General features: G+C 40.7%; 1 protein-coding gene across 5 annotated transcripts in view; it reads right to left on the bottom strand.

Annotated features, from left to right (window-relative positions):
• Positions 1 to 26,981, bottom strand: part of Nsd3 (nuclear receptor binding SET domain protein 3) — a 107,802-nt gene that overhangs the window by 47,521 nt on the left and 33,300 nt on the right. For all 5 annotated transcript variants that reach the window (XM_075986409.1, XM_075986412.1, XM_075986408.1 and 2 more), the window contains exons 2-7: positions 24,818 to 25,536; positions 16,133 to 16,204; positions 15,002 to 15,164; positions 7,068 to 7,222; positions 3,534 to 4,049; positions 782 to 908 (exon numbers count right to left, since the gene is read on the bottom strand). In XM_075986409.1, the coding sequence (XP_075842524.1) occupies positions 782 to 908; positions 3,534 to 4,049; positions 7,068 to 7,222; positions 15,002 to 15,164; positions 16,133 to 16,204; positions 24,818 to 25,492 (1,708 nt within the window). In that variant the 5' untranslated portion in view covers positions 25,493 to 25,536. The remainder of the gene's footprint in view (positions 1 to 781; positions 909 to 3,533; positions 4,050 to 7,067; positions 7,223 to 15,001; positions 15,165 to 16,132; positions 16,205 to 24,817; positions 25,537 to 26,981) is intronic.

The following is a 26,981-nucleotide window of genomic DNA, read 5'->3' as shown; positions in this document are numbered from 1 at the left end:
TTTGTTTGTATGGTCCTGGCAGGCCTGGGACTGGCCTCAAACTCACAGAGCTCCACCTGCCTCTGCTGCCCACTCCCTGCTTCAGGTGTTTCTCTTTCAAGGAAGAGTGACCGTGCTCAGTTCTCAGTTCAGGGGTCTGTCACATCAGAGTAGCCAGGTCCTGGGCCCAGAGCTACAGACACTGCGCACAGAGGATAAAGGGGCAAATGGTGAGGGTGTCTGTGATGCTGGACGAGCAAGCTCTGCTCTATGGAGAAAAAGGACTCAGACAAGCTTACAGTGCATAGCCTTGCTCTCTCTCCTCTATGTATGCATGTATGTATTTATTTATTTAGAGCTGGGTGTTGCTGCTTTCTTCTGGCTGGGATTACATGCATACTACATACTCAGCATAGAAATTACAGCTATACTCTTAATTATGGAACTACTCTAGTATTTAAATTCCTGTAGAAAAAGAACTATGAATAAAGCGCTCTAGTTCTGACCCATTTTTTTCAACTAAAATATTTGCTTTAACAATCAAAATCCCTAAATTTAATTTTATGTGGATGCGTAATATGTCTACATGTATGTCTGTGTGTGCACCATGTGTGTACCAGGTGCCTGTGGAGGCCAGGAGAAGGAGTTAGATCCTCTGGGACTGGGGTTACAGAATTAGCATACAAAGAAATGATTCTCACTATGAAATATTTATGCATATGTGACATTATGAACTGTTTCCGCCCATCATAGTTCACCTTCAATAAAGACAGTTGCTTAGGAACCTCTCGGTCATACCCACCTGCAGAACCAGACGTTGCCTCAGGAGATGACACATTCTGGGTTGACTTCTCATTTCTCTGACTTGGTGAAGAGATTATAAGCCTGTCTTGCCCCCTGACACTTATTTCTGTTTTGTTACCAATTCCCTTTAAAATGAGGCAGAATAAAAAAAAAAAAAAACAAACGATTAGCAGGCACATAGTATCATGAGCTTATAAAGATGGATTAATTAACATGATCATAATTTTCTCAAACTTGTATTGTCAATTATGATTAGTTGTTATCAGAAACATTTTTATTAAGTCATCAGATGTATTTTAAAATATGCAGTGAGATCACTTGAGAGAAAAATGAAAACTGTTTGCTTTAAGTGCAGGTGATAAATACCCTTAATAAATGAACCTGCATCACCCCATTTTCTGTCAAAAACAAAGCAATCCTTCGTCTGAACAGTTCCCTAGCCTGAACAGTTTCTTTCATTACACCACTGTCATTTGAAGTCTGTTACAAAGGTACAAAGGCCAATGTGTTTTAAGATGAGACTATCTTTAAAGAAATATGCCATTTATTTTTATAAAATGTCATCAAGTAGGTCACACGGAGTAGACACAGGTGCAGTCAACTCATATTAGAAAAGAATTTAGGTTTTTTTAAAGGTATTGAAATAAGAGCCATTTTAAGTGTTATAAGACAGTTTGTTTTTAAAGATTATTTATTTTCATTTTATGTATTTGAGTGTTGCGCCGCATGTATGTGCACCACATGCATGCCTGCAGACAGCAGAATGTGGCGTTGGATCCTTTGGAACTGAACCCAGATCTACAAGAGCAGCGAATGTTCTTAAGGGCTGAGTCATCTCTCTAGCCCCAAAAGATCAATTTTATCTTGAATTTCCTTTAATAGTTTTAGGGTGTGTTTTGTGGGGGTTGGATTTTTTCATTCAGAAACAAAACTAGCTCTAAGAATAAAGGCAATTCGCATTCAAACAATATGCAAATGTTGCTATCAAAAGAATCACACTGGGGCTGGGGAGATGGCTCAGAGGTTAAAAGCACTTGCTGCTCCCCTCAGGGACTGAATTCTGCCCAGGACCCAACACCAATGCTTTAGAGCTCAGAGATCTGACACTCTCTTCTGGGAAGGAAAGGAAATGAGAAAGGCGGAAGAGAGGACGGAAGGGAAAGGAGAAAGTAAAGGAAAAAGAAAATGGAGAAGTCAAGTGGAAACTAGACTAAGCTTTTCTGGAGAACTGAGCCCTACTGAAACCAATTAAACCCACAGGCAGAAACAGATGTGGAGAGTGCCCCTAGCATTTCTAAGAATGTTTCTGAGGATGAAGCATCGTTATAATTTCAATCAACTATTTATATGTGCGTATGTTGATGGAAAAAGAAACACAGAATTTCTTTATATGCACATGCATGAGATGCACCTAAATCAAAATCACAAATCTCTAACTATGGAGTGGGTTGTGAGGTACATACCTATTCCAATGTTACAAAAAAAATTTGACACCTTCAAGTCAAAGACTAACTGCCTTAAGTGGAACCCAGAGTCGGCCGAAAGAGGTTTTAGAAGCTGGTCCATACCATTTAGTTACCCTTTCCTCACCACGCGTCATTACAGGACCAACAGAGTAGTGGAATGTCTCTAAATCTAACAGGAATCTAACAAAACGGCTGGCTCAGCAAGGCCAAGCTGAATGTGGTCTTTACTCAAACAGCTTCAAGCTAGATTTAGAGAAGCCCCAAGCAAGGTATTGATACCACTGTTAGGAGGAGTCCTGGCCAGGAGGCATAACCAGCCCAGATTTTTATTTTCTGAAATAAGGTTCTGCTGTGTAGCTCAAGCTGGCCTTGTGCCTCTGCCTTCTGAGTGCTAGAACGACAGGCACATGCTACCAAGCCCACTCTATCAGGGGAGCACATTCTTTAACAGGAACTCACAATGTGCAGATTTAATGCAAGAAATCCTCACTAAATTTCCATAATCCAACACAGTAGCCACATGTGGCTCACCTGACATGTGGTTAGACTCCATCAAGATGTAAAAACACGGCTGGTGGACACAGCTCAGTTGGTATGAAGCTTGTCTAATGTGTATGACTCCTACACCAGCTGCATGTGGCAATTCCAGCACTTAGGAGGTAGGGGCAAGAGAATCAGAGCTGCAGGCTCGTATTCAACCACATAGTTTAAGGCTAACCTGGGCTACATAAGACACTAGAGAGGTGGGTGGAAGAGGCTATATGTTGAATTCCAAAGACTCAGATGAGAGAGAAAAGCAGGAAGCAGCTCTCCAAGCACTTTGTACCGACTACATACTGAAATAATGCTTAGGTACATTGAGTTAAGTGAACTGTGTAGTTAAAATTAAGACAAAACAAAAAAGCTACTGCCAGTACAACCGAACAGACCAGCAAGTACAATTATTCCAGTAGGTTTTTTTTTTTTAACAATTCAGATAAAAGAAAAGTTTTAATAAAAATCATACTTTACAACAAAGAAAAACTAACTCTACAAATGAGAAACAGGCAAACTGCCGGTTTTTCCATGACTTTCAGGAGCTAAGCTCAATCCTGACTGCATTGTTCAAGATTAATTGACTACAGATGGGAGTATTGCAAGAGGAAAGCGGGAAGAACACAGCTTTTTGCCCAGAGTAAACGAGACGGTATGCTTCAAATGCAGTGGATCCAAAGGGCATTTAAATTACATTCTTAAGTGGTTTCTTTAGTCCCATTCCCCAAACCCCTATAGAACAAGAGATACCTTCGTTGAATAAACAAACTGATCAATAAACTTCCCATCTCCTGTCGCATTCTGAAGAGCAAACACTTGTTCAATTTTCACAACTGGAGACATATTACACTTCTGCAAGTCTAGGCTCCCTTTGTGCACTGTGATGGAAGCAGGTAAGGACTTCCTGGCGGCGGCAGTTTTCCAGGGTATTTTAGCAGGAGGTGGCTCTTCCTCTTCCACGCTGGCATGCCGCCTCTGGCTCTGCCTCCGAAGGTCAGTACTTGATTGTGGGGAGGCTACCTCCCCAGCATTGGTCTGTTCTGGCTGACTATTCAGCACAGATCTTGGTCTTCGGGGTTTCTTAACTTCGGTCTTGGAGGTAACATTCTTCTTTGCTTGGGATGAAGCCTCTTCTGGCTGCTTGTCAATATAGATGAAAGTGTACTGCTCTACTCTTTCTTCTCGAGTCATTTTCAATGCTTTCTCTGCATGAGCAATGCCAATATCCCACTGGGCACGTTCTCTCTGAGGTCGGGGTTTCCGAATCTTTATAAAAAAAGATACAGGCATTATGTGAAATTTTATATATCTTCTTTAGTCCAATAGGCACATTAAAACTAACGTGTATTTTCTAGGCAGCCTGCAATTTTTTAAAGTACACATAAATATCTTCAGATTCTCAAGACAAATAAATGGAATGTGCTGACGCGTGCATGCCATTAATAAGCTAGTACTACTCTATTAAATGGCATGAGATCTGTTTTTATTTACATTTTTTTTTGTTGACTACTCTGCTGAAGAACACCCCAAAGAGGAGTTGTCTTTCCACATCATACTACTCAACAGTAATAAGGGAAAGAAGACAGACTACAGAAATGACTTGTTTTCAGGGCTGATAAACCTGAACACTAACCATATCACTGCAAAGCTGCTATTTCCTCCAGAAGTAGGCAAGCAAGTCAGGTACTGTGGGGACCTGGAGATGTGTGGCCAGTCTATGCCAATACACAAACACTGATAGAATAAAAAGAAAGAAGACCCAAGGAAACAACACAACAAGAAAAGCATGCCTGTTGAGGGGATGGGGTGGTGACAACAAACCCTAAATCCCTGTCCACGGCAGCTGAGCACAAGAGTCTGGGCGGGCAGGAGGTCAAAAAGCTCTGGATGAAAGTGTGTGAGATGACCAGAGAAGCTAACTGACAGTGACGAGCACAGCGACTGAGAACTGTCTGTTTTAGGTAGAGGCCAGTGAGGTGGCTCAGCAGGTAAAGGCACTGGCCTTCGTAGACATCCCTGGGACCCACATGGCAAAAGGAAGAAACAAAAACAACTTCCCCAAGTTGTCCTCTGACCTCCACATACACACTGTGGCGTGTGATTGCTACACACACACACACACACACACACACACAAAATAAATATAACAATAGGGCCGGGCATGATGGCACACACCTTTAATCTCAGGACTCAGGAAGCACAGAAAGGCAGATCTGTGGGAGTTTAAGGTCAGTCTGGTGTACAATACAAATTCTAGGTCAGACTGAGTTAATTAGTGAAACCCTATCTCAAAAAATAACAACAACAAAAATACAAAATTTCTTTTTAGGAGTCAGACTATGAGATGGTAGAGTATATGCTAAATGTTGATGACTAAATCCTTAAAATATAAGTCTGAAAAAATTAATTAAAATCCCCTTTATGTATTGAATTTTGTTTAGTCCTAGTACTTGGGAGACGGAGACAGAGGCAGGCAGATTTCAGTGAGTTTGAGGCCAGCCTGACAGTTTAAGGACATAGTGAGTTTCAGAATAGCCAAAGGGAGAGACCGTGTCTCACTCAAAAAGGGATTGGGGGTAGAAGCATGTACTGCTCCCCCAGAAAACCAGAGTTTGATTCTCAGTACCCACAGCAGGCAGCTCACAACTGCCTGTCACTCCAGTTCCAAAGGATCCAATGCTTCTGAACTCTGTTTTTTGTTTTAGCAAAAAGAAGAAAAGAAGGACAACAAGAAGGAGGAAGAGGAGAAGAGCTTTTTAAAAGCTTGTGATCAAAGTTGGTGTTTTTCTTGGTAGTGGTTAGAACTCACTGGATTTGAACTCAGAGACTTGCTTATTTTTGCCTCCTTTATGCTGGGATTAAAGGCACATGACATCACTCCTAGCCACAATGTAGCTTTTAAAAGTATAAAAATTAGAAATTTCTGAATTATAAAAGACGTACATTAATTTCATAATATACTTGGAAAAATCTCCAGGCGGTGGTGGCACACACCTTTAATCCCAGTACTCGGGAGGCAGAGACAGGTGGATCTCTGTGAATTCGAGGCCAGCCTAGTCTACAAAGCAAGTTCTAGGACAGCCAGAACTGTTACACAGAGAAACCCTGTCTCAAAATGCCAAAAAGAAAAAAAAATTATGGAACCTAGTACTAGGTACAATAAATATATGCAAATAACATAAAATAAATAAAACATAACCAAACTAAAAAGATAAATAAGAACTCAACAAGACATACTGAGAATCCATTTCAAGTTGAAATATCCACCACCACTTCAAATGCATTGAAGTTCTATGACTTCTGTTCTATTCCCTGGTTCTATAACTCTAATGGCCTAAAATGAACCAGTAAGTGAAGCTTTCTGTACCTCAGTTTCTTGATATGAAAAAAAGAAAAATATGTACCTTATAGGGATTTTTACGAAGATTAAATAAGCACACCAATATTTTCAACAACACTTATTTCACAGAAGGTATTAGACTTATTATTATTTATTTGGTTTGGTTTTGAGATAGTTTCACTGTGTAGCCTAGGGCGACTGTAATCTGGTACTCCTCTGTCAGACTCCCAAATGCTGGCATTACAGAAGCTCATGCTCCTGGCTCTTCTCAATAACTTTAAAATCTTTGATAAAGTAGCTTTGTTAACAGAATAAAGAAGAATTAAGGGACGACACTAATACAGAAAAATTACTTAAAATCCTTAGCAAAGTAAGCATCATGATCTAACCCCTACTGGACATGTGCACATCAGTTCACCACAGACCCTAAAGTTGGTCTCTGTTTTTTGAGAGAGGATCCCAGGCAACCCAGGCTAGCCCTTAAACTCTACAAGGCAAAACTTGACGTTCTGATCCTGCCACCTCTACTGGATATGTAGCCATGCCCCGTTTATGTGGTGCCAGTGACCTAAGCCAGGCCTTTAAGTACGCTAGCAAGTGCTCTACCAAATGAGCTGCAACCTCAGCTGACAGTTTTCAACAGTACTATAATGTTACATGATATATACAACTATGTATTTATTACATTTTTTGAGACACGGTCTCATTATGTACCTCTGAATGGCCTGGAACTTGCTATATGCTGGCCTCAAACTTTGAAGTGATGCTTCTGCTTCATGAATGAGTGCTTGGATTATGGACATGTGTTTCTCTGCCCAGTTATAAAATGTGTCAATGGACAGTGGGGGTATAGTTGAACAGTAGATTGCTTGTCTGTCATGGGGAGGACCCTGGGTTCCAATGTAATGAACTAAACAAACCACACCCTCTAGGCTGTCAGTTACCTTCTGTTTTTCCGAGTGGTTGCTGGCTTGTTTGGTTGCCTCGGCTAGTAACTCTTCATACTGTTCGTGACCTTTATACTCCCGTACCCGTTTCTCATGAACCCATGCCCTCTCTGGCTGGTTGCTAAAAAATTGTACATGATATTCCCGGGCACCTGTAAGTAAAAGTTCATACTATGTTAGTACATAAAAATCCACATATAATTTGCCAAAGGAATCTTAAAACACAGTTTTTTTAAAGTTTCTCATTTTTTACATACTAATCCCAGTTCCCCTTCCTTCTCTCCCCCCACACCACAAAACACAGTTTTCTCAGCATTTTTTCCTATCAAAAGCTGGACATTTTAAGTTACCCAAAGATACACTACAATACTCAGTAACCTCAAAACTAATGGCTACTATCAAATCATTCCACATGATTAAAATCAGGGCAGCAAGTTTTAAGAGAAAGAAATGTGAAATTCTGCTAATCACCCCACTTATTACTTTGAGTACATAATTTTTACTTGTCTCTAATATTTTTACAAATTGGAATATAAATACACAATGTTTCCTTCCAAAACTACACGTCTCCTTGTAATTTTAAGAGCCAAGCACTGATCAGATCATCTTTCTAGCTATATAAACATAAGACTGTTTCAGGGGTCCTGTGACCCCTATAGTACTGTGATAACAATATCACTGCTTTCGTTTTTACACTTCAGACACAAAAGCAACGGCAGATAAAACTTTAGCATTACAATACGAACTGCGCAGAACCATACCCCGCGATTGGGTGCTTCTCCACTATACACTGGCACTTTTTAAAAACGATAGTTTTATGTGATGTCCTCGATAAATCAGAAAAATGATTAATTTTCCTACATTTCAGCCTTGAATCTATGCCTCTTAAATACTCTGTGTAATTAGCTAACAAAAGCAATGAATGAGACACTCCTGCACCCTGGACAGTGAAGGCTGCCTTGAGAGAAGCACTAATTATGGTCATTTGGTGGAAGACGGAAGTCACAGTCACTAGAAAAAGTGCCTTTCGGCCGCTATTTAAAAGTGGGCAGGTGTCTCTCAAGAATGAGCTCCTGTATCAAGGAAAACAACACTTTGTTATCAAGAATACGGTTTGACCTTTCAGGTAATTATCAGAATGCTGGGAAACCTGCCTTCGCCTCTTGGAGAGAACTCCTGAGAAAAGCAGTGGTAATTTAGAAGAACAGATACTCTGCTAGGCACAGTGGCACACACTTTTAATCCTAGCACTCAGAAGGCAGGCGGAAGTGAAACTCTTACTTTAAGGCCAGCCTGGTCTACATAGAGAGTTCCAGGACAGCCAAGGCTACATAGAATCTGCCTCAAAAAGAAAGGAGGGGAAAAGATACAAAGGAATGCGTCAACATACAAAAGATCTACATGACTCACTAAAACAAGAGTTAATTTTGTATGTTTTTTTGAGACAGGGTTTCTCTCTTTAACCCTAGCTGGCCTGGAACTCACTGTAGACCAAGCTGGCCTCAAACTCACAGATCCATCGGCCTCTGCAAAGACTAAGGGTGTAGCTCAATGTCAGAGCACTTATAGGGGCCCCAGTTCTTCTCACCCACAAATCTAAAAAAGTTAAAGCAAAAATAAGATAAATCCTGAAGACATGAAAACTCAAAAAGCAAACACACATCTCTGAATAACTGACAAAATTTTCTAAACTTTGTGTCAAAGGTTGTATCTGTAGAAGAAGTATTTTCATATATGAGAAATAATGCAGGGACTGAGTGCTGGCTCAGTGAAGAGCACTTACTGCTCTTTCAGAGGACTGGAGTCTGTTCCCAGAACCCATGTCAGGCGGCTCATAACTACCTGTAACTCCAGCTCCAAGGGGAAATCTCATACCTCTAACCTTGTGCCACCTGTACTCAGGTACACATACCCACACCCCGAATTTTAAAATAATTAATTTTAATTTTAATTAAAATAATTAAAAATTTGATTTTAAAGTAGAAGCTGGAAAGATGGCAGAGCAGCTAAGAGCATGCAGTTCTCAGCAGCACCTGGCAGGTGGCAACCGTCTGTAACTCCATGGACACAATCCTCTTTTCTGGCACCAGACACACACATGGTTCTTAGACATACAAGCAGGCAAAACATTCACACACGTAAATATTTTTAAGTAAAATAATGCAAAGATAAAACTATGTACTTTTATAACTTTAAAAATATTGCTAACCCAGGCACACACCTTTGATTACAGTTCTCAGGAGGCTGAGGTAAGTAGATCTCCATGAGTCTGAGGCCATCCTGGTCTACATAGTAAGTTCCAGGACAGCCATGCTATACAGAGAAACCCTGCCTATGAAACAAATTTAAAAATAATAAATAGGGGCTAGAGAGATGGCTCAGAGGGTAAAAGCACTGATTGCCCTTCCAGAAGTCCTGAGTTGAAGTCCCAGCAACCACATGGTGGCTCACAACCATCTCTGAGATCTGGTGCCCTCTTCTGGTCCACAGGTATACATGCAGGCAGAACACTGTATACATAATAAATAAAATATTTAAAAATAATAATAATAGTAAATAGATAATAAAAGTATTGCCAGTGTTAGTAAACATGGGAAGGCTGGTGGGAGATATGCGCCTTTAGTCCCTGTACTCAGGAAGCAGAGAATGTCTCTGTGAATTCCAGGCTAGCCTGGTCTACAGAACGAATTCCAGGTCAGTAAAGGCTGCATAATGAGACCCTGTCACAGAAGGAAAGAGGGACAAGGGAGGGAGAGAGGATGGAGAGTGGAAGGGAAGAGGAAGCATGCAGAGGAATGAGGCTGAGAAAAGGGAAGATGGCTCAGCAGATAAACACACTTGCTGCAAGCACAAGCATGAGGATCTGAGTCATATCCTCACCCCCTGGTAAAAACACAGGCATGGCCTCCTGTGCCTGTAACCCAGGGCTGTAGGAAGTGGAGACAGGACTGCTGGAGCTTTCTGGCTATCAGATAAGCTCCAGCTTCACTGAGAGAGCCTGACTCTTAGGAGTAAGGTGGAAAGTGATGGACAGCGAGATAGCCCACGTCCTCCTCCAGCTTGGTGTGTGCACAGGCAAACACATCTCCATACATATAGAGGAAAAGTAGGTGCCATAGGATACAGTACTCTGAAAGCATAAAGACCTCAAGTTCCAAGCCAGCCTAGGCAACATAGTGAGATACTACAAAAACAAAATCAACTGCCTCCCCAGGAGAAACCCTTATATCAAAGAACTTCATTTCCATGTCTGTTAATTCCAAACATGCAGAGAGAAAAAGAATTACCTCCAATTTTTCAAAATTGACTTTTATTTTATAAATATGGGTGTTTTGTCTGCATGTATGTTTGTGCACCACCAGTGCCTGGTACTCAAGAAGGCCCGCACAGGACATCAGATCCCCTGGTACTGGAATTAAAGATGGTATGTTAGTGTTAGGAATTGACCCTGGGTCCTCCAGAAAAGCAGTCAGTGCTCTTAACTGTTGAGTCATTTTTCCAGCCCCTCTCAATTGTTTTTTTTTTTGTTGTTGTTGTTGTTTTCTGTTTTTCGAGACAGCGTTTCTCTGTAGCTTTGGAGCCTGTTCTAGAACTGGCTCTTGTAAACTGGCCTCGAACTCACAGAGATCCTCCTGCCTCGGCCTCCCAAGTATTGGGATTAAAGGCATGCACCACCACTGCCTGGCTTGCCCCTCTCAAATTTTAATAGAATTTACATAGATGTAAGAAGATATGATGGATACCTGTTGGTTTCTGTCATAGATACTCAAGAGTTTTGGCCTTCCTAATCAATATACAATACTTTTAAAATATAAAAAGCATTTAATTTCAACAAAAAGAACTAAATGAAGAAATATAATTTAAAATAAAAATGTAGCCTAAACATCGTTCAAGACACTCTTGCAAGGAGTTATTATCTATTTTTGTTTATTTATTGGTTTTTCTTCTTGTTAAATATTTATTTATTTATTATGTGCACAGTGTTCTGCCTGTATATATACCTGCATGAAAGAAGAGGGCACCAGATCTCTTTACACACTTGGGAGACAAAGGCAGGCAATTCTAGAATAGCCTGGTCTACACAGGGAGTTCCAGGCCAGACAGAACTACATAATGAGATCCTGCCTCAAATAAATAAATATAAATAAATAAATGATTAAATTGTATATTATATGAATATTTCAATAAAGCAATTAGGCTTTAAATATTAAAGACAAAAAAATTCATGCTTTTAATCAAAGCATGAAAGATTTTTAAATTTTATATTTTCAAATTACTAAGAGTAATATAAACAAATTTTCTAGCGCTGAAGTAGAAAGTTGCCCGGGGAGCATCTGACTAGTAGATGAATGAATGAATTAAATGTGAAAGCTCCTGGGGCTGCAGAGGTGACTCAGTAGTGACGAATGCAGCTGCCTTTACAGATTTTACAGATGGCCCAAGCTCCGTTCCCAAGACTCTTCAGGTAGCTTTAGCTCCAGGGGACAGGAGCGGCCAAGGGCACCTGTATACATGTATTTCATCTCTTGGATAATCCTGCCCTGTTCTTCTTCTCTATTCACAGAGTTATAAGAGTTCCAAAGTAGGCCAGGTGGTAGTGGCACATGCCTTTAGTCCCAGCACTTGGGAGGTAGAGGCAGGCAGATCTCTGTGAGTTCAAGGCCAGCCTGGTCTACAGAACTAGTTCCAGGACTGCAAGAACTGTTTGTTACACAGACAAACCCTGTCTCGAAAAACCAGAAAAAGGGGGAAAAAAAAAAAAGTAAGGAAGGAAAGAAGGAAGGAAGAAGGTTAGTTCCAAAGTACTTCCCGTAGTCTGACCTAACAGTCTTCTCTGTAAATGCCCCCTTAGGCCCAACCACCTCTGAGTTATGACTGCATGGACTCAGCTGCTAAGAGCTGTAGAGTAAGGGTTATAAAGTAAGATGTTTTTGAGCCTACTTTTCTGAGACACAGGACATACCTCCCTGCAGCTGCTGTGAGCATCACAGAAGAAAATGCTCACTAGGTAGGTAAGAGATGTAGTTCAGCTGGTAAAGTGTCTGCTAGCATGCAAAGAACCCCGAGTCCATTCCCAGGGCCCACTAAAGCAGGTGCGGTGGCAAATGACTTTAATTCCAGCAGAAGGTACAGGCAAAAGAATCAGAAGTTTTATATCATCCTCAGCTACATAGCAAGTTTGAGGCCAACCTAGGCTACATGAGATCATGCCTCCAAAACAGACAGACAAACAAAAATTCTTAAGAAAATACACCGCAGAACCACCTAATACAGTACCTCGCGCACAACTAGACAAACAACAATGCTGATTTTTTTTCATTCCTGCCCCACTTCTATTCTCCTAGACTTTAATCGGCACAAACTGCCAAAATGAAAGACGGTAAGCCACACTACCTACTATACTTAGGCAGAGTCTTGCTCAGTGTCACCAATACGGGAAAACCCACAAGTCTGATTCGCTAGGTTTAAGCAGACACTTTTTTCTTCTCATTGATAATGAACAAAATCAAGAAGGAAGTCTAATGTCAAAAGAATAAGATGCAAAATTGTCACAAATAATGAAGAATTCAACACATGGCAAAGCAGAGTTATAAAGCAAGTACCCTGAAATTAAGTTACAAGCCGAAGTTTCTTTGAACTAAGAACTTCCAGGTGGGAGAATCTTAGAAATCTATTAAACATCATGTTTGGATAAAATACACCCAGAATATAACTTTTATTAATCTGAACATTGTAAACTAAGATTATGTGTTGTAAGTAGGCACAGTTACAGTCCTATGTCCTAGCAAATACACTGGCCTTCCCAGTGTATTCAGAGCAATCAGTAAAACAGAAGAGGGTAAAGCACCAAGTGAAATTCAATATGAAAAGTGCTTGTTTGGGTGGCAATGATTCCCAAAGGAATCCATAGTGAGCTAATGATCAACCACGTTAGGCATGCTGAGAGAAATCTGTAATCCCTGAACTCAGAATTAGGAGGAGAAGGATAATAAGCTTGGGAACTGCCTGAACTCTACAGAATGAGACCCTGTATCAAAACAAAATAAAACACAGCATAGTTCAAAAAAAAAAAAGGCTTAGCCTATACATTAAACTCATATAAAATATCCAATCACTTGTTAATATGCTTTCATTTTTAAATGAAATAGGAAAGCCAGTAAGACTGGAGTCTTTAAAACAAGTAAACAAGAAAGAAATTACAAACAAACCCAAGAGCTAGGGATGATGTCTCAGACCTGTAATCCTAGCTACTGAGAAGGCTGAGGTGAAAAGACCACAAATCCAAAAGCCTGCCTAGACTGCACAGTGAGTCCAAGACCAGCCTGGACTACACAGTGAGTCCAAGGCCAGCCTGGACAATTTAATGAGGGCTATTTTGGCTCCCAATTGCTGGTTACAGCCCAGCAGAGCAGGGAAGTCAGAGCAGCGGACTTTGGAGAACTGCTCACACTGCAGTCACAACCAAGAACAGAAAGCGGGAGCTAATGCATGCTAGTGCTTGGTTCACATTCTCTATTTCTGTTTTTGGTTTATTTATTTACTTATTTTTGAGGCAGAGTCTTGCTATGTAGCTCTGTAAACTGGAAGTCACTAGAGAGATCTGCCTACATCTGTTTCCATACTGCGGGGATTAAAAGATGTACCACACCATGCTCCACTTTGACTTTTTTTTAAAGAAACTAAACAAAACATTCATTCATTTATTCATCACTGGGTAGTGGGTAGCACAGAGGTCAGAGGACATCTTTTCAGTTTTCTCCTTCCAGAAAGCTGATTCTGTCCTTCCGCCATATGGGTTCTAAAGATCTAACTCACGTTCGTAGGCTTGGCAGGAAAGGCCCTTACCCACTGAAAAACACCACTGGCTGGTTTTCTACACTTTTTTCATGTATCATGGAAACCATGCTCAGGGAACTGACACTATACATAGATCTTCTTACATCAGCTAACGCAATTAAGATAACCCATCAGGTAGGTTCACCTCTCTGTTGACCAAAAAAAAAAATTTTTTTAAATAAAAAGTCTGGAGGGGGAGAAGGGTGGGAGGAGGGGGAGGGAAATGGGAGGCTGGGAGGAGGTGGAAACTTGTTTTTTTTTTCTCATTTTCTCAATAAAAAAAAGATTTAAAAAAAAAAAAGTCTGTGGCTGAGGAGGCTGAAGAGATGGCTAAAGGTACATGATGCTCTTACAGAGGACCCAGGTTTGCTTCCCTGCACCTGCACCAGGCAGCTCTCAACTGCCTATAACACCTCCTGGCCTCTGTGGGTACAGGGGGCACAGGTCCCAATACACACGCATTATTGAAAACAAAAGGAAATCTACAACAACAAAACAAGGGGTATTAAAACTCGGTAGCAGAATGCTCACCTAATGTGTGCAAAGCCCTCGCTTTAATCCCTAGTCCTGGGGATCTGATGCCTTCCTCTGGTCTCTGTGGCACCAACACATACAAACATAAACATACACACATGCATATGTAAAAACATTTTTAACAGTTATTATAAGGGCTGGGTATGATGACATATGGCTTTCCTAGCACTCAGAAGGTGTAAGCATCTTTCTCTCTCTCTCTGAGTTGCAGGATCAGCCTGAACTACATAGCCAGTTCCTGACTAGCCAGGGCTACATAGTAAGAAAATAAAGACATCAGTTACAGAAGTTCTCTGCCAGTATAAAACAACCATAATTATTTCATTTGTCATTAAAAAATGAGAAAACCCTAAGGAGCAGAGACAGGAGGATTGTTAGATGGTCAAAGCCAGCCTTGGCTACAGTATAAGACCTGTATCAAAAACATATAACAATAATACACAAAAATCCGATAAAGATACATATTTTATGTCAGATAATCGCATATTCTTACATTCACATACAACACTGAAGTCACTTTTCTTTATTGCGAACAGTTATCTATTTATTACTTTTCTTACCTCTTGTATTAATTTTGGTATGGACTTCAAGCTGGGGGTCACTTGAAACCATACAAGGCCACCAAGGATAGGTTCCCACCTTGGACCAAACAAGATCACCAACCTGGAACTTAACACCAGTGGACACTTCTGTTTTTGGAACAGAAGGCAGTATTGGCTGAACCTACAGGAAAAGGTCACAAAACTCCATCAGAAGAGAAAGAGGAAGGGAGGGAGGGAGGGAGGGAACTATGTATAAAGTATATTCCAAGTGCTTACAGGAGCTGGGGAGATGGCTCGGTGGGTAAAGTGCTTGTCACTTTAGCATGAGGAGCAGAACCCACACAAAGCAGGTGTGCTAGCATTCATCCTCATCCCAGGAATCCTAAGGGGGATGAAAAGGGCTCATGGGCCAGACAGCCTGGCAAACACAGGGACAAACAACAAAGAAGCCCTATCTGCAACAAGGTGGAAGGATACACACAACTGTCTTCTGACCTCCAAGCTGCAAACTGTGGCAGACAACCATGCTCACACACATGAACACACACAAAGTGCCTACAGTGTAAAAACTACCTTCAATTATATTCTTCTCTGAGGTCAGTTATCTACAACTAGTAAAAAAAAAAAAAGAATAAATGAATAAAAAATAGTAAGTACATTCCAAATACTGGCAACAGGTTTCTGTTGCCAGATTAACGATGAAGCATCCTGAGAGTCCAATGAAAACAAAATGATCATGGCTTTTATTAGGAAAATAATTCGTGGAAATTTAGAAACTACCTATTCCTTAAAAGCTCACGGCTTTCCCAGTGCAGTCTCTGACACAAAGATGGGCATGGAGCTGTAATGGCACACTGAGAAGAAACGTCACTATGCTGTCACCTCGTCTGCTGTTGTGTTAAGTTTAGTTTACTTCATGTGCATGAATATTTTGCCTGCATATGAGTAACATATGCATATGTGTAACATGTGTGCTTAATGCCTCCGGAGGTCAGAGGAGAGTGTTGAATCCTCTGGAACTGAAGCCATCATGTGGGTGCTGGGAACTGAACCTGGGTCCTGTGAAAGAGCAACCAGAGCTCATAATTGCTAAGCCATCTCTCCAGCCCTGACATCGTACCTGGTCACTGTATTCAACAAGCCACTCACCGGGACGGCCTCTTTGAGCACTGGCTCTTCTCTTGGCTTTTCTGGTGCAGTATCCACTCTCTCATTTGGTCTCTAGGCAGAAAAATGTAGGGGACAGAATAAAGAGGCAGTAAACAAGGACCTGTGATGAATGAGAAGAATCAAAGAAAACTGAACGGTAATGAGCATAGGAAGTGCACTACGGACGGTGAGGAGTGGGATCATTTTTGCAGTACATGACGTGGGGGGCTAACATTCACTTTCCATTCTAAACCACAGTTAGAACTCTTATCTCTTACTTAATCATCTAAACAGCACTGCTCTAAGCAAACAGGCTTTTTCCTTTTTTAAAATTTGATTTCTTCTCCTACCTACTCCCAACCCAGTGACTCCATCTGACGTGTGTACAGAGGTAAGAAGACAACCTGGGATCCATTCTCTCCTTCCACCTTTATGTAGGTTCCAGGGACTAGACACAGACCACCAGGCTTACTGGAAAGGGACCTTTACCCAATCAGAACTCACCAGTCTGCTTTTCTTTTTTAAATGTAACAGACTGAAGGAAAAGGGAGCACTGAAACTACTCACAAAGTCTAACCTGGAATTTTTCTATAAAGTACTTTGGTAAAATGGAGGGAAAGCCTTACATTTTCAGACTCTTGTCCAGAATATTTTCTAGAATTGTTTCTGAAAAGGCACTGAGGAAAAACACTGCTAAGCATGAAGATCTGCAAAGCATCCTGCTTATAAAAACAACACGAGACAGCCTAGATGGGGCTGGAGGCACTTCAGCAGTTAGGAGCACCTGCAGTTCCCAGCACCACATCTGGAGACTCACAGCTGCCCATAACTCCAGCTCTAGGGGAGCCACGGCCTCTGACCTCTGAAGGCACTTATGTGCATAAGCATAATCCAATACACGAATAAGTGTTTTTTAAAATGTACTTATATAAAGAAAAAATTGGTTAAATTATAACATAAAGGTAACATACACATCATCTACCTATCTATATATACAACATTATATATACACACACACTTGTATATGCACACATATGCATGTAACATGAAAGCAGAAGACAGGCATTTGTGGGGAGAAAGGAGACTAGCAAGACAGGGGTGGGGTATCACGGAAGGGTGGTACTTGAGCAAGTATGAGTGAGGAACAACATGAAAATGTCATAATGCAACCTATTATTTTGTATATTAACTAAAATATTAATTTAAAATAAACCTAAAAGTTCAATGTATAAACTTTTATATTACTTTTTAAATCAGGAGCCCTATAAGTACATTCTTTTTAAAGTGAACTTTGGAAGACTAGAAACATGGTTCTTTGGCTAAAAGCACTGGCTGCTCTTGCAAAGGACCTGGGCTGGGTTTCTAGCACCCATATGGAGGCTCACAGCAGCCACAACTCCAGTTCCTGGGGATCCAATGCCTTTTTCTGACCTCTAGAACCACCAAGAATGCACATGGTACACAGACATACATGCAGGCAAAACACTGATGAACATAAAAAATAAATATAATTTTTTTTTTGGAATAGTGAACTTTTGGTTAGCAAGACTGTAAAGGTACTTGCCACCATACCTGACAACCTGAGTTCAATACCTGGGACCCATATGGTAGGAGAGCCTTGACTCCTTCTGACTGTTCACTGCCCTCTGCTTGTGCACCATGGTACACACACACACACAACAACACAAACAAACAAACAAACAGGGAACTTCTAAAGTAAATGTCTAAGCTGGGTCCAGTGTTGTGCACTTCTAACACAGATACTTGGGAGCTGAGGCAGGAGGACAGCTTGAGCTGAGGCCAGCAGAGTAACAGAAATTTTGTCTTTAAAAAACAAGGGGTGGGGAGATAGTATAGAACTGACTACCAAAAGCTGTACTCTGACCCCCTACATATACATACATAAAACATGTTACACGCAGGTTAGGGGGTGTAGTCCTAGAGCAGAGTTCTTGCCAGGGCATGTGTGAGGAACTGGGCTCATTCCCTACAGGCTCAAAGAAAACAATTTCTACAAGGCAATTTGAAACTAGCTACCAACGTCTAAAATATGTTTACTCTTCAATTCAGAAATTACATTTCAGGAACGAATCCTATAGAAACACAAAAAAAGAAGAAATTTAACCAGAGGAACGATAATTATAGTATTAATTCACGCAGCAATCCACACATCTGTCAACATCTCCAAATTTTTTTCCTAAAAATAAAAAATCAGTATGCACCTTGAAAAGATCTGACACAACATAAGACAAACATGTAACAGTAATTATCTGTTTTGACAACGAGATTAGGGAAGTGCTAAAAGAAAATCTATACTTTTGTATTGTTTGCTTTTTCTGGAAAAAGTAAATTTTCTCAGGAGACAGAGGTAGGCCACCCTGGGCTAATGAGACTATGACCTAAAGATAGACAGACAGACAGACAGACAAATAGATTCTGTAAAGTAAAAGGTTTATTCTTATTTGTCCGTCTGTTTTAGTCTCTCTGTGTAGCCCTGGCTGTCCTGGAACGTACTATGTAGACCAAGATAGCCTTAAATTCAGAGAACCAACTGCCTCTGCCTCCCAAGTGCTATAGTTAAAGATGTGCAATACCATGCCTGGCAAAAGATTTTCTTTTTCTTTTTTTAATTTCTTTTCAGAGGATAGAATTCATATAGCTTAAACGAGGATATACGCTTATAAACAGACATGGCTCTGACCTCAAGGCCTCTCTGAGAAAGTTATAATCTGAGAATCAAAGGAAGAGGAGCTGGCTTAGTAAAAGGAAGAGAAAGAAAACAACAGGAAGAAGCAAGCAGGCGCAGGGGTTGGAAAAGAAGCAGCTCCCATAGGCTCATGTTTGAATGAGCAGTTTCCAGTTGGTGAACCTTTTGAGAAAGATTAGAGGAGTGGCCTTGTTGGAGTGGGTGTGGCCTTGTTGGAGTAAGTAGGTGGGGCCTTGTTGGAGGAAGTGTGTCACTAGGGGTGGGCTGTGAGATTTCAAAAGCCCACACTAGGTCTAGCGCCTCTCTCTGCCTGCTGATCAGGATACAAAATTCTCAGCTATTTCCCCAGCGTCATCCTGTCTGCTCTCCACCACGATAATCACGGACTCACCCTCTGAAACTGTAAGCAAGCCCCCAATTAAATGCTTTCTTTTATGAGCTGCTTGGTCCTGGTGTCTCTTCACAGCAGAACAGTATCCAAGGCAGCACGTATGATGTGCTCAAAGTTAAAAGGCAGACTTTTTTGGTGGGGAAGCGGTGGTTACAAGACAGGGTTTCTCTGTGTTAATAGACCAGGCTGGCCTCAAACTCATAAAGATCCACCTGCCTCTGCCCCCTGGCACTGGGATTAAAGGTGTGTGGCACTACCCTGGCTCTGTAAGGGGCTGGACAGATGGCTCAGTGGTCAAGAGCACTGGATACTCTTCTGGAGTTTGATGTAACACCAACTTGACAGTTTATAAATGTCTGTAATTTCAATTCCAGGGGATCGAACACCCTTCTCTGATCTCTGCAAGCACCAGGCACAGACCATAGTGCAGACATGCATGAGGCAAACACCTATATACACTAACATAATTAATTAGTTAGGTAATTTCTTTTTATTTTTTATTTTTATTTATTTATTATGTATACAATATTCTTTCTGTGTGTATGCCTGCAGGCCAGAAGAGGGCACCAGACCTCATTACAGATGGTTGTGAGCCACCATGTGGTTGCCGGGAATTGAACTCAGGGCCTTTGGAAGAGCAGGCAATGCTCTTAACCTCTGAGCCATCTCTCCAGCCCCCGTAATTTCTTTTTTTTAAAAAAAAAAAAGTCATACCTACTGACCCACTGACCCAAAGAAGAGAGAAGCTAAGAGATGAGAGAGCAAGAGCCTTGTGAACCATAACAAAGTATTTATATTTTAACTCAAGGGCAATGAAGAGCCACTGAAGAGGCTGAGGGAGACATGCAGTAAGTCGTTTTTTGTTTAGAAGATGCTGTTGGCTGCCGTGCAGAGAGCATTCTGGAAGAAAGCAGGAGGGAAGCAGATGTTTAGGAGAACACTACAGTAATCCAGGTCCAAGTCTCTGTTAGATGCTTCTGTGGTACTGCCAGAAGCACAGGCAAAGAGGAAAAAGAGGACAGGTGGCATGTGCCCTTATTCCCAGCACTCAGGAGGCAGAGCAGGCAGATCTCTGAGTTCAAGGCCAGTCTGGTCTACAGAGTGAGTTCAAGGACAGCCAGAAAAACCTTGTCTTGAAAAAGCAAACAGGAAAACAAAACAAAAAAACCCCACAGAATTCCTCCCTGATCTAGGAATTCCACTTACAGAAAGCAGAATCTTTGGAGAGCTGCATCTACAGCTATGCTCATATCACTATTATTCCAAATAGCTAAAACATGCAATTGAGACACAAGCACGTTTGTGCACACACACAAAACATATAAGTAAATAAATAAAATATGCAAATTTCCCGAGCGGTGGTGGCGCATGCCTTTCATCTCAGCACTCGGGAGGCAGAGACAGGCAGATCTCTGTGAGTTCCAGGCCGTCCTGGTCTACAGAGTGAGTTCCAGGACAGGCTCCAAAGCTACAGAGAAACCCTGTCTCAAGAAACCAAAAAAACCCACAAAAAAACAAAAGCAAATTCTGGTAGAATTTAAGCTCTAATAATATTAGCTAAATAAACTTCAAAGATATAAGCAAAATCATATTCTCCAAAAGAACAAAAAACAAATGTTCACATTAATGATGAGAAAAAAGGGGGCTGGATATGGGGCTTAGTAGACACGATAACTTCCTGTGCAAATGCAAGAACTTTAGTTCAGATCCCAGCATTTACATAAAAAACAGTCAAGCATGACACACCTGTAACCTCAACACTGTGAGCAACAGAGTCAGGAGAATTGCTGAGCCTTGCTGCCTAAACAGCTCCAGGACCAGTGAGACCCTACCCAAGGGAACAGGTAGAGTGATGAGGTGGGGCACCCAACATTCTCCTTGAGCCTCCTATTGCCCCTACATGCATCACACAGACATATGCATTTGCACATACATATGTACATATACCACACACACAGACCACACACACACACACATATAAACAAAGAAAAAATTTACAGGGGATAGAGTGAGCCTTTTTCTTTCACTGTCTGAGTAACACAGTTTATGCTGTTGTTTTCTAAGTGTGTACAAGAACGTTTCTCAAGAGCAAAAGGGCATTTATTAATGGCCTGCACCCCACTCTCTTCCATCACCACAATTCCCCAGGCTGTCTTGAACTTGCTCTGCAAACATTCCTGCCTGAAGGTAAGTGCTGTGATTTTAGACATGCCTTACCATATATGGCTCCTAAATGCAAGTTCAAGAACTAAAAGGGTTGGGCGGTGGTGGCGCACACCTTTAATCCTGCATGGGCAGGCGGATCTCTGTGAGTTTGAGGCCAGTCTGACAGGCTCAAAAGCTATAGTGAAACCCTGTCTTGAAAAACCAGAAGAAGGAAAAAAACAAAACAAAACCCACAACTAAATAGACTGTTTAATCTTGCTTCTAATGGCTCCCAGCTCTTTTCTATTAGGGGTTTTCATGTACTTTTTGTTTTTTGTTGGGTTTTTGTTGTTCTGTTAGTTTTTTGAGACAGGATTGCATATAGCCCAGGCTAACCTCATACCCATTATAGCCAAGGATAACTCTGAACTTGTGATCCTCCTGCTTCTACTTCCCAAGTGCTGGGATTACAAGCATGCACCATTTGGATATGTTTCTAATAAACTTTATCAAAAAGTGTAGCCTAATAAATGCAGTTGAATATTACCATCCTTGCCAGATTCTTTATAGCAAAAGTAAGACAGGCCAGCACAGCAGTTCTCAGAAACTAGGAAATTAATGGCCAAATCCAGCCAGGTAGTGGCGGCACACACCTTTATTTCCAGCACTTGGGAGGCAGAGACACTTGGATCTCTGAGTTCAAGGCCAACCTGGTCTACAAAGTGAGTTGCGGGGCAGCCAGAACTGTTACACAGCAAAACCCTGTCTCCAAAAATGCAAAAAAAAAAAAAAAGCCAAATTCAGATCTCAATTTTTGTGACTCTCTTCTCTTCATTAAAGGTCGAGGCAAGAAATGTTATAATGGGGTTGGGAATGTTGCTTAGTTACTCACGTGCCCACCCTGTGCAAAGCTGGAGTAGAGAGAAAGGCTGTGAGCGCCTGGAGTGCACAGCCCTATTTATTCACTCGCTTAACAGAAAGCAAATCAGACATAAGGAAGGTAGTTATGTGGGGTATTTGTTAAATAACATCAAGAACTCATGGAGGGGCTCATGAGATGGCTCAGTGGTTAAGAACATTTGCTGTTCTCCCAGAGGACACAAGTTCAATTATCAACAACCACAGTAAGTAGATCACACCAGCTTGTAAGTCTTTTTTTTTTTTCTTTCTTTTTTCTTTTTTGAGACAGGGTTTCAAATAGTCCTGGCTGTCCTGGAACTCGCTTTGTAGACCAGGCTGGCCTCGAACTCACAGAGATCTGTCTGCTTCTGCCTCCTGAATGCTGGGATTAAAGGCGTGCGCCACCACCGCCCCTTTGGCTCAAGCTTAACTCCAGGAGAGGCCCTCTTCTGGCCTCCACGGGTACCTGTATGCACACGCGTGCACACACAAATGAACAAATGAGGGAAGCAGTGACACAGCTCTGAAGACAAAGGCACTTTGCCAAGCCCGACAACCTGAGTTCAGTTCTCAGGACCAACATGTGAAAGAAAACCTTCTCTCCCAAGTTCTTCTCTGACCTCCATACATGGAGTATGGCATGCATGAGCACATGTGCATGCACACAGACACAAGTAATACGTGCTTTAAAAACTGAACATTTTAGAGAGCATCTCATAGTATGCTAAATTTAAAAACCAATGAAAGAGAAAGAAAGGGCTGGGGGTGGCTGGAGAGATGGCTCAGCAGTTAAGAGCACTGGCTGCTCTTCCAGGGAACCTGGGTTCGATTCCCACCACCCGCATGGTTGCTCATTACTGTAACTTCAGTTCCAGGAATCCAATGTCCTGCCTGTCTCCACAGGCACTGCATTCATGTGGTACACAGACATACATGCATGCATACACCCATACACTTTTTTTTTTTCAAAAAGAAAGCATTTCATTCTAAAGCCTTCGTTCTTACAGATGTGAAACTGACACCAGAATAGCTGAGTATCTCTGACTCCTCTTAATTACTCAATTTATTTCTTTCACAGCACGTGATATCCTTTAAGCTTCTGTGCGTATGGTATGTACATACATATACATATATGCATATGAATGAACTGAGATGTAAGCACCTGTGAGCAGATATCATTGCTTTGTGTTCAGCTACACTTTCAATTCTTAGAACAGTGCCAGACACATGATATTCAATCAACATTAATGTGATAAATGAGTAAGAAAATGACAGAAAAATAGGAAAATAAGTGAAATACCTACTGTGATCTTTACCCCAGGGGGTGGGGGGAGGGAATCAATCACATTTGAGTCATATGAAATAACAGGATCCAGCTACCCAAGAAATGTTCAATTAACAAGAAGTAATCTTTCTTTAAACCAAAGAATTAGCTTATTCAGCCATATGAACTATGAATGCAAATAACTGTCACAACATAAGCATTTATTAGTTTCTTCCTAAATGCTTATCTAGGAAACATCTGTAGCTTATATCACAAACTCTTCATTCATGTTAGACCTGATCTATTACATACTTACTATTATTATCTTATTACCATGAAACTTCACAATCAAATCTGACAGTAAAATAATCTAGAGAGCTGGGCATAGTGGCTCATGCCTTCAGAGTAAAAACCTAATTAATTAATTAACAAACAAATAAACAACAAAAATCCACCAGTACACATGGGCTTTTATAAAAACTCCACCTAAATGTATAGCTCAATAAAATCAATAAAAATATAAAATTAAAAAAAAACCTTCACCTAAAGTCCTAATCAGCATGTTTAAATAATCTAACTTTATTTTTTTATTTTTGAGACAGAGTCTCACTATATCATCCTGGCTGGCCTAGAACTGGCTATGTAGACCAGGCTAGCCTCAAATTCACAGAGATCTACCTGTTGTACATCTGTCTCCACTTCCCAGCCACAGCCCCAGGGGAGCTGTGAAGAGCTCTCCGACTTCAGCTTAGTTAGCAGCAAACAAGTGGACATCAGTGTTAAATCTAAACTACCTGCAAATCTGGCCTCAAATAAACAAAATCCCATTTCTCTTCGCCCTTTTTCTCCATCTTCCAAAACCAAGAGTTTGATATAAGAAAGTAAAGATATTTGAGCCTCTCAAGATAAGAAAAATAAACCAGTCGGAGGTGGAGCAGGCAGGTCTGTGTCTAAGGCTAGCCTTGTCTACAGAGAGGGTGCCAGGATAGCCAGGGCTACACAGAGCAACTCTGTCCAAAACAAAACAAAAAGAAAAAAAAGAAGAAAAAGAAACAAGATTCTTCATGTCAAACATGTTTAAAATCTCTTTGCTAATAATGTACATTATACTCACCAAATATTTATTCATTAATTATAATATTTCCAAGCACCTTGCTAATGATTACAGGAAAGAACTCACCAGAAATATACTTGAAGAGAAAAACAAACATAAAAAGATTTCCAGTTTCCAGTAAACATGAAAGATTACAAAACTTCTCACAAAATGTCTCAACTTACATTCTGTCCCTCTGGTTCTAATTTGGGGGTTTTGTGTGACTTGCGCTCTTCGGATCTGGACGCCTCATGTTTGTTGCTTTTTTTCCTCTTTTCCTTTCTGCTTTCGTGCTTTGACTTCATGTGCTCACTTGCCTGTACTTCATTTAAAAGGTCTCCACAAAGGGAGGACTCAAACAATTCCCTGCCATTCTGGATAGTTTTGGTTATTTTTAGTTTAATCTCAGGTGAGCCTGTCTTCTTTGGAATTACAGTTTGTGGTACCGAAGGAGGGGGTGGCGGCTGTGGAGGAGAAGGTTTTTCCAGAATTTCGTGTGGTCGTGTGTTTGGAATTTCTGAATGGTAATAGTCAGTGGGGCTAAAGTTTCTAACTGCACCAAAACCGTTGGCTGACCCATTGGGATACTGATTATATGGCGGGTATTTGGTCTGTGTTTCATACAAGCTGATCGACGGTGGGTAGCCATTTGTGAGTGGAGGAAGGTCTTCTGCTGTAGGTGGATACTGAAAACCTTGCTGCAAAGTAGCTTCGAAGGGTGTGTGGCCACCATCTTCAACAATGTCACTGCTGTTATCAAAGGCATCCTCCTGGCGGATGTTGGCGGAGTCAATGAGTTGAGGTGGTTGCTGAATTGTGTTTCCCATGATCCCTTGCATGAAAGAGAAAGAGAAATCCATTGTTCTGCTCCAGCATCCTTAACTTTCCCTTTCTCTCATCGAGCCTAAAATAAAAAGAGGAGGATTAAAAAGTATTAAAATTCTAATAGGCAAGAAGTCAACCAACTGATAAGAATTCCACAATAAAATAATTTTTCACATTCAGATATGCAGACATTAAACCTACATAATCTGACATAGACAAATACAATCTACCATGGAGCCCAGGCTGTCCTTAACCTGGGGAGCCTCCTCACTCCTCCTCCCAGTACTAGGATTATAGGAACACACCATACGTCCAACAAAATCCTGCATACTTTCATAACAACTTCAGCATGCATAAGTAATTTTCATATATACATACTTCATACTTTTTGTTTGTTTGTTTTTTGAGATAGGGTTTCTCTGAGCAACAGTACTGGCTGTCCTGGAACTCGTTCTGTAGTCCAGGCTGGCTTTGATCTCAGAGATCCACCTGCCTCTGCCCCCTAGTGCTGGTATTAAAGGCATGCACCGCTACCGTCACCACCACCCAGTATTATACTTCATTCTTTAAATGGTTGTTTAGTAAACTGTAGTATTACTTTCATAGGTTCAACTGTATATGCACTATAAATCAATCAGCTGCTTACAAGTTTTTAGTATATAAACATGTCTACAGAAAACTTTTGGAGGCAGAGTCTCACTATGTGGCCTAAGATGTCATCAAATTCATGGTCCTCCTATTTCTGCCCCTAAGTACTGGGATTATAGGCATGTACTACCATATACAGCTCTTGAATGTCTCTTTCAGCAGGTTCACTATGATACGACTGTCATCCCAAGTTTAAAGTAAAGATAGAAGAATTTTGAGTTGAAAGCCAAACTTAGCTATATATAAAGAGACTCAGTCTTACACAGGGAAAAACAAAACAAAAAACTTCAGATTATAAATCTATTATAAATTTATTCATATAGGCAGATTTAAAAACTTTATGTCTAACTGCAAAATTGTTCTACTGACTGTACTATTGTCAATTTATAATCATATTAAGAGTGTGTAAACATGTCTGATTCTCTACACACTTGGCCATTATCTAGTTGCTTTAAAAGTGGTGTTGTATACAGGAGACTCATTATGAAATGCACATGTCAGTGTTTTAATTCTTGAAGAGTCCAGTTTAATAAAGTCTCTCTCTCTGTGTGGGATGGGGACCATGATATAGATATGAATAATTTGCATTAGTATAGATTTTGCTTTATTGATAGCGATTTAAGGTCAATTTTGTTATATGTATATGTATTTCTGATATTGATTAAGGTATTGTGATTGTGTAGTTCATTTAAAAATGTAATGTATATAGGTAGTTAATAGATAATCATAATAGTCAAGTTTGTAGTCATATTAGTTAAGATTTTCTAGATGTGCATAGATATATTTTAGATAGGCATTCTTCATATTTTTCAAAGATTATAGAACATGGCATTTTAAATGTTTTAATAACTTAGGACTTTTCATGACAATGAGACA

The sequence above is a fragment of the Microtus pennsylvanicus genome, chromosome 9 (genome assembly GCF_037038515.1).
Source record: "Microtus pennsylvanicus isolate mMicPen1 chromosome 9, mMicPen1.hap1, whole genome shotgun sequence".
In the NCBI taxonomy this organism is placed as follows: domain Eukaryota; kingdom Metazoa; phylum Chordata; class Mammalia; order Rodentia; family Cricetidae; genus Microtus; species Microtus pennsylvanicus.
The sequence above is the reverse complement of the archived record's forward strand: the minus strand, read 5'-3'. Positions and strand labels throughout refer to the sequence as shown.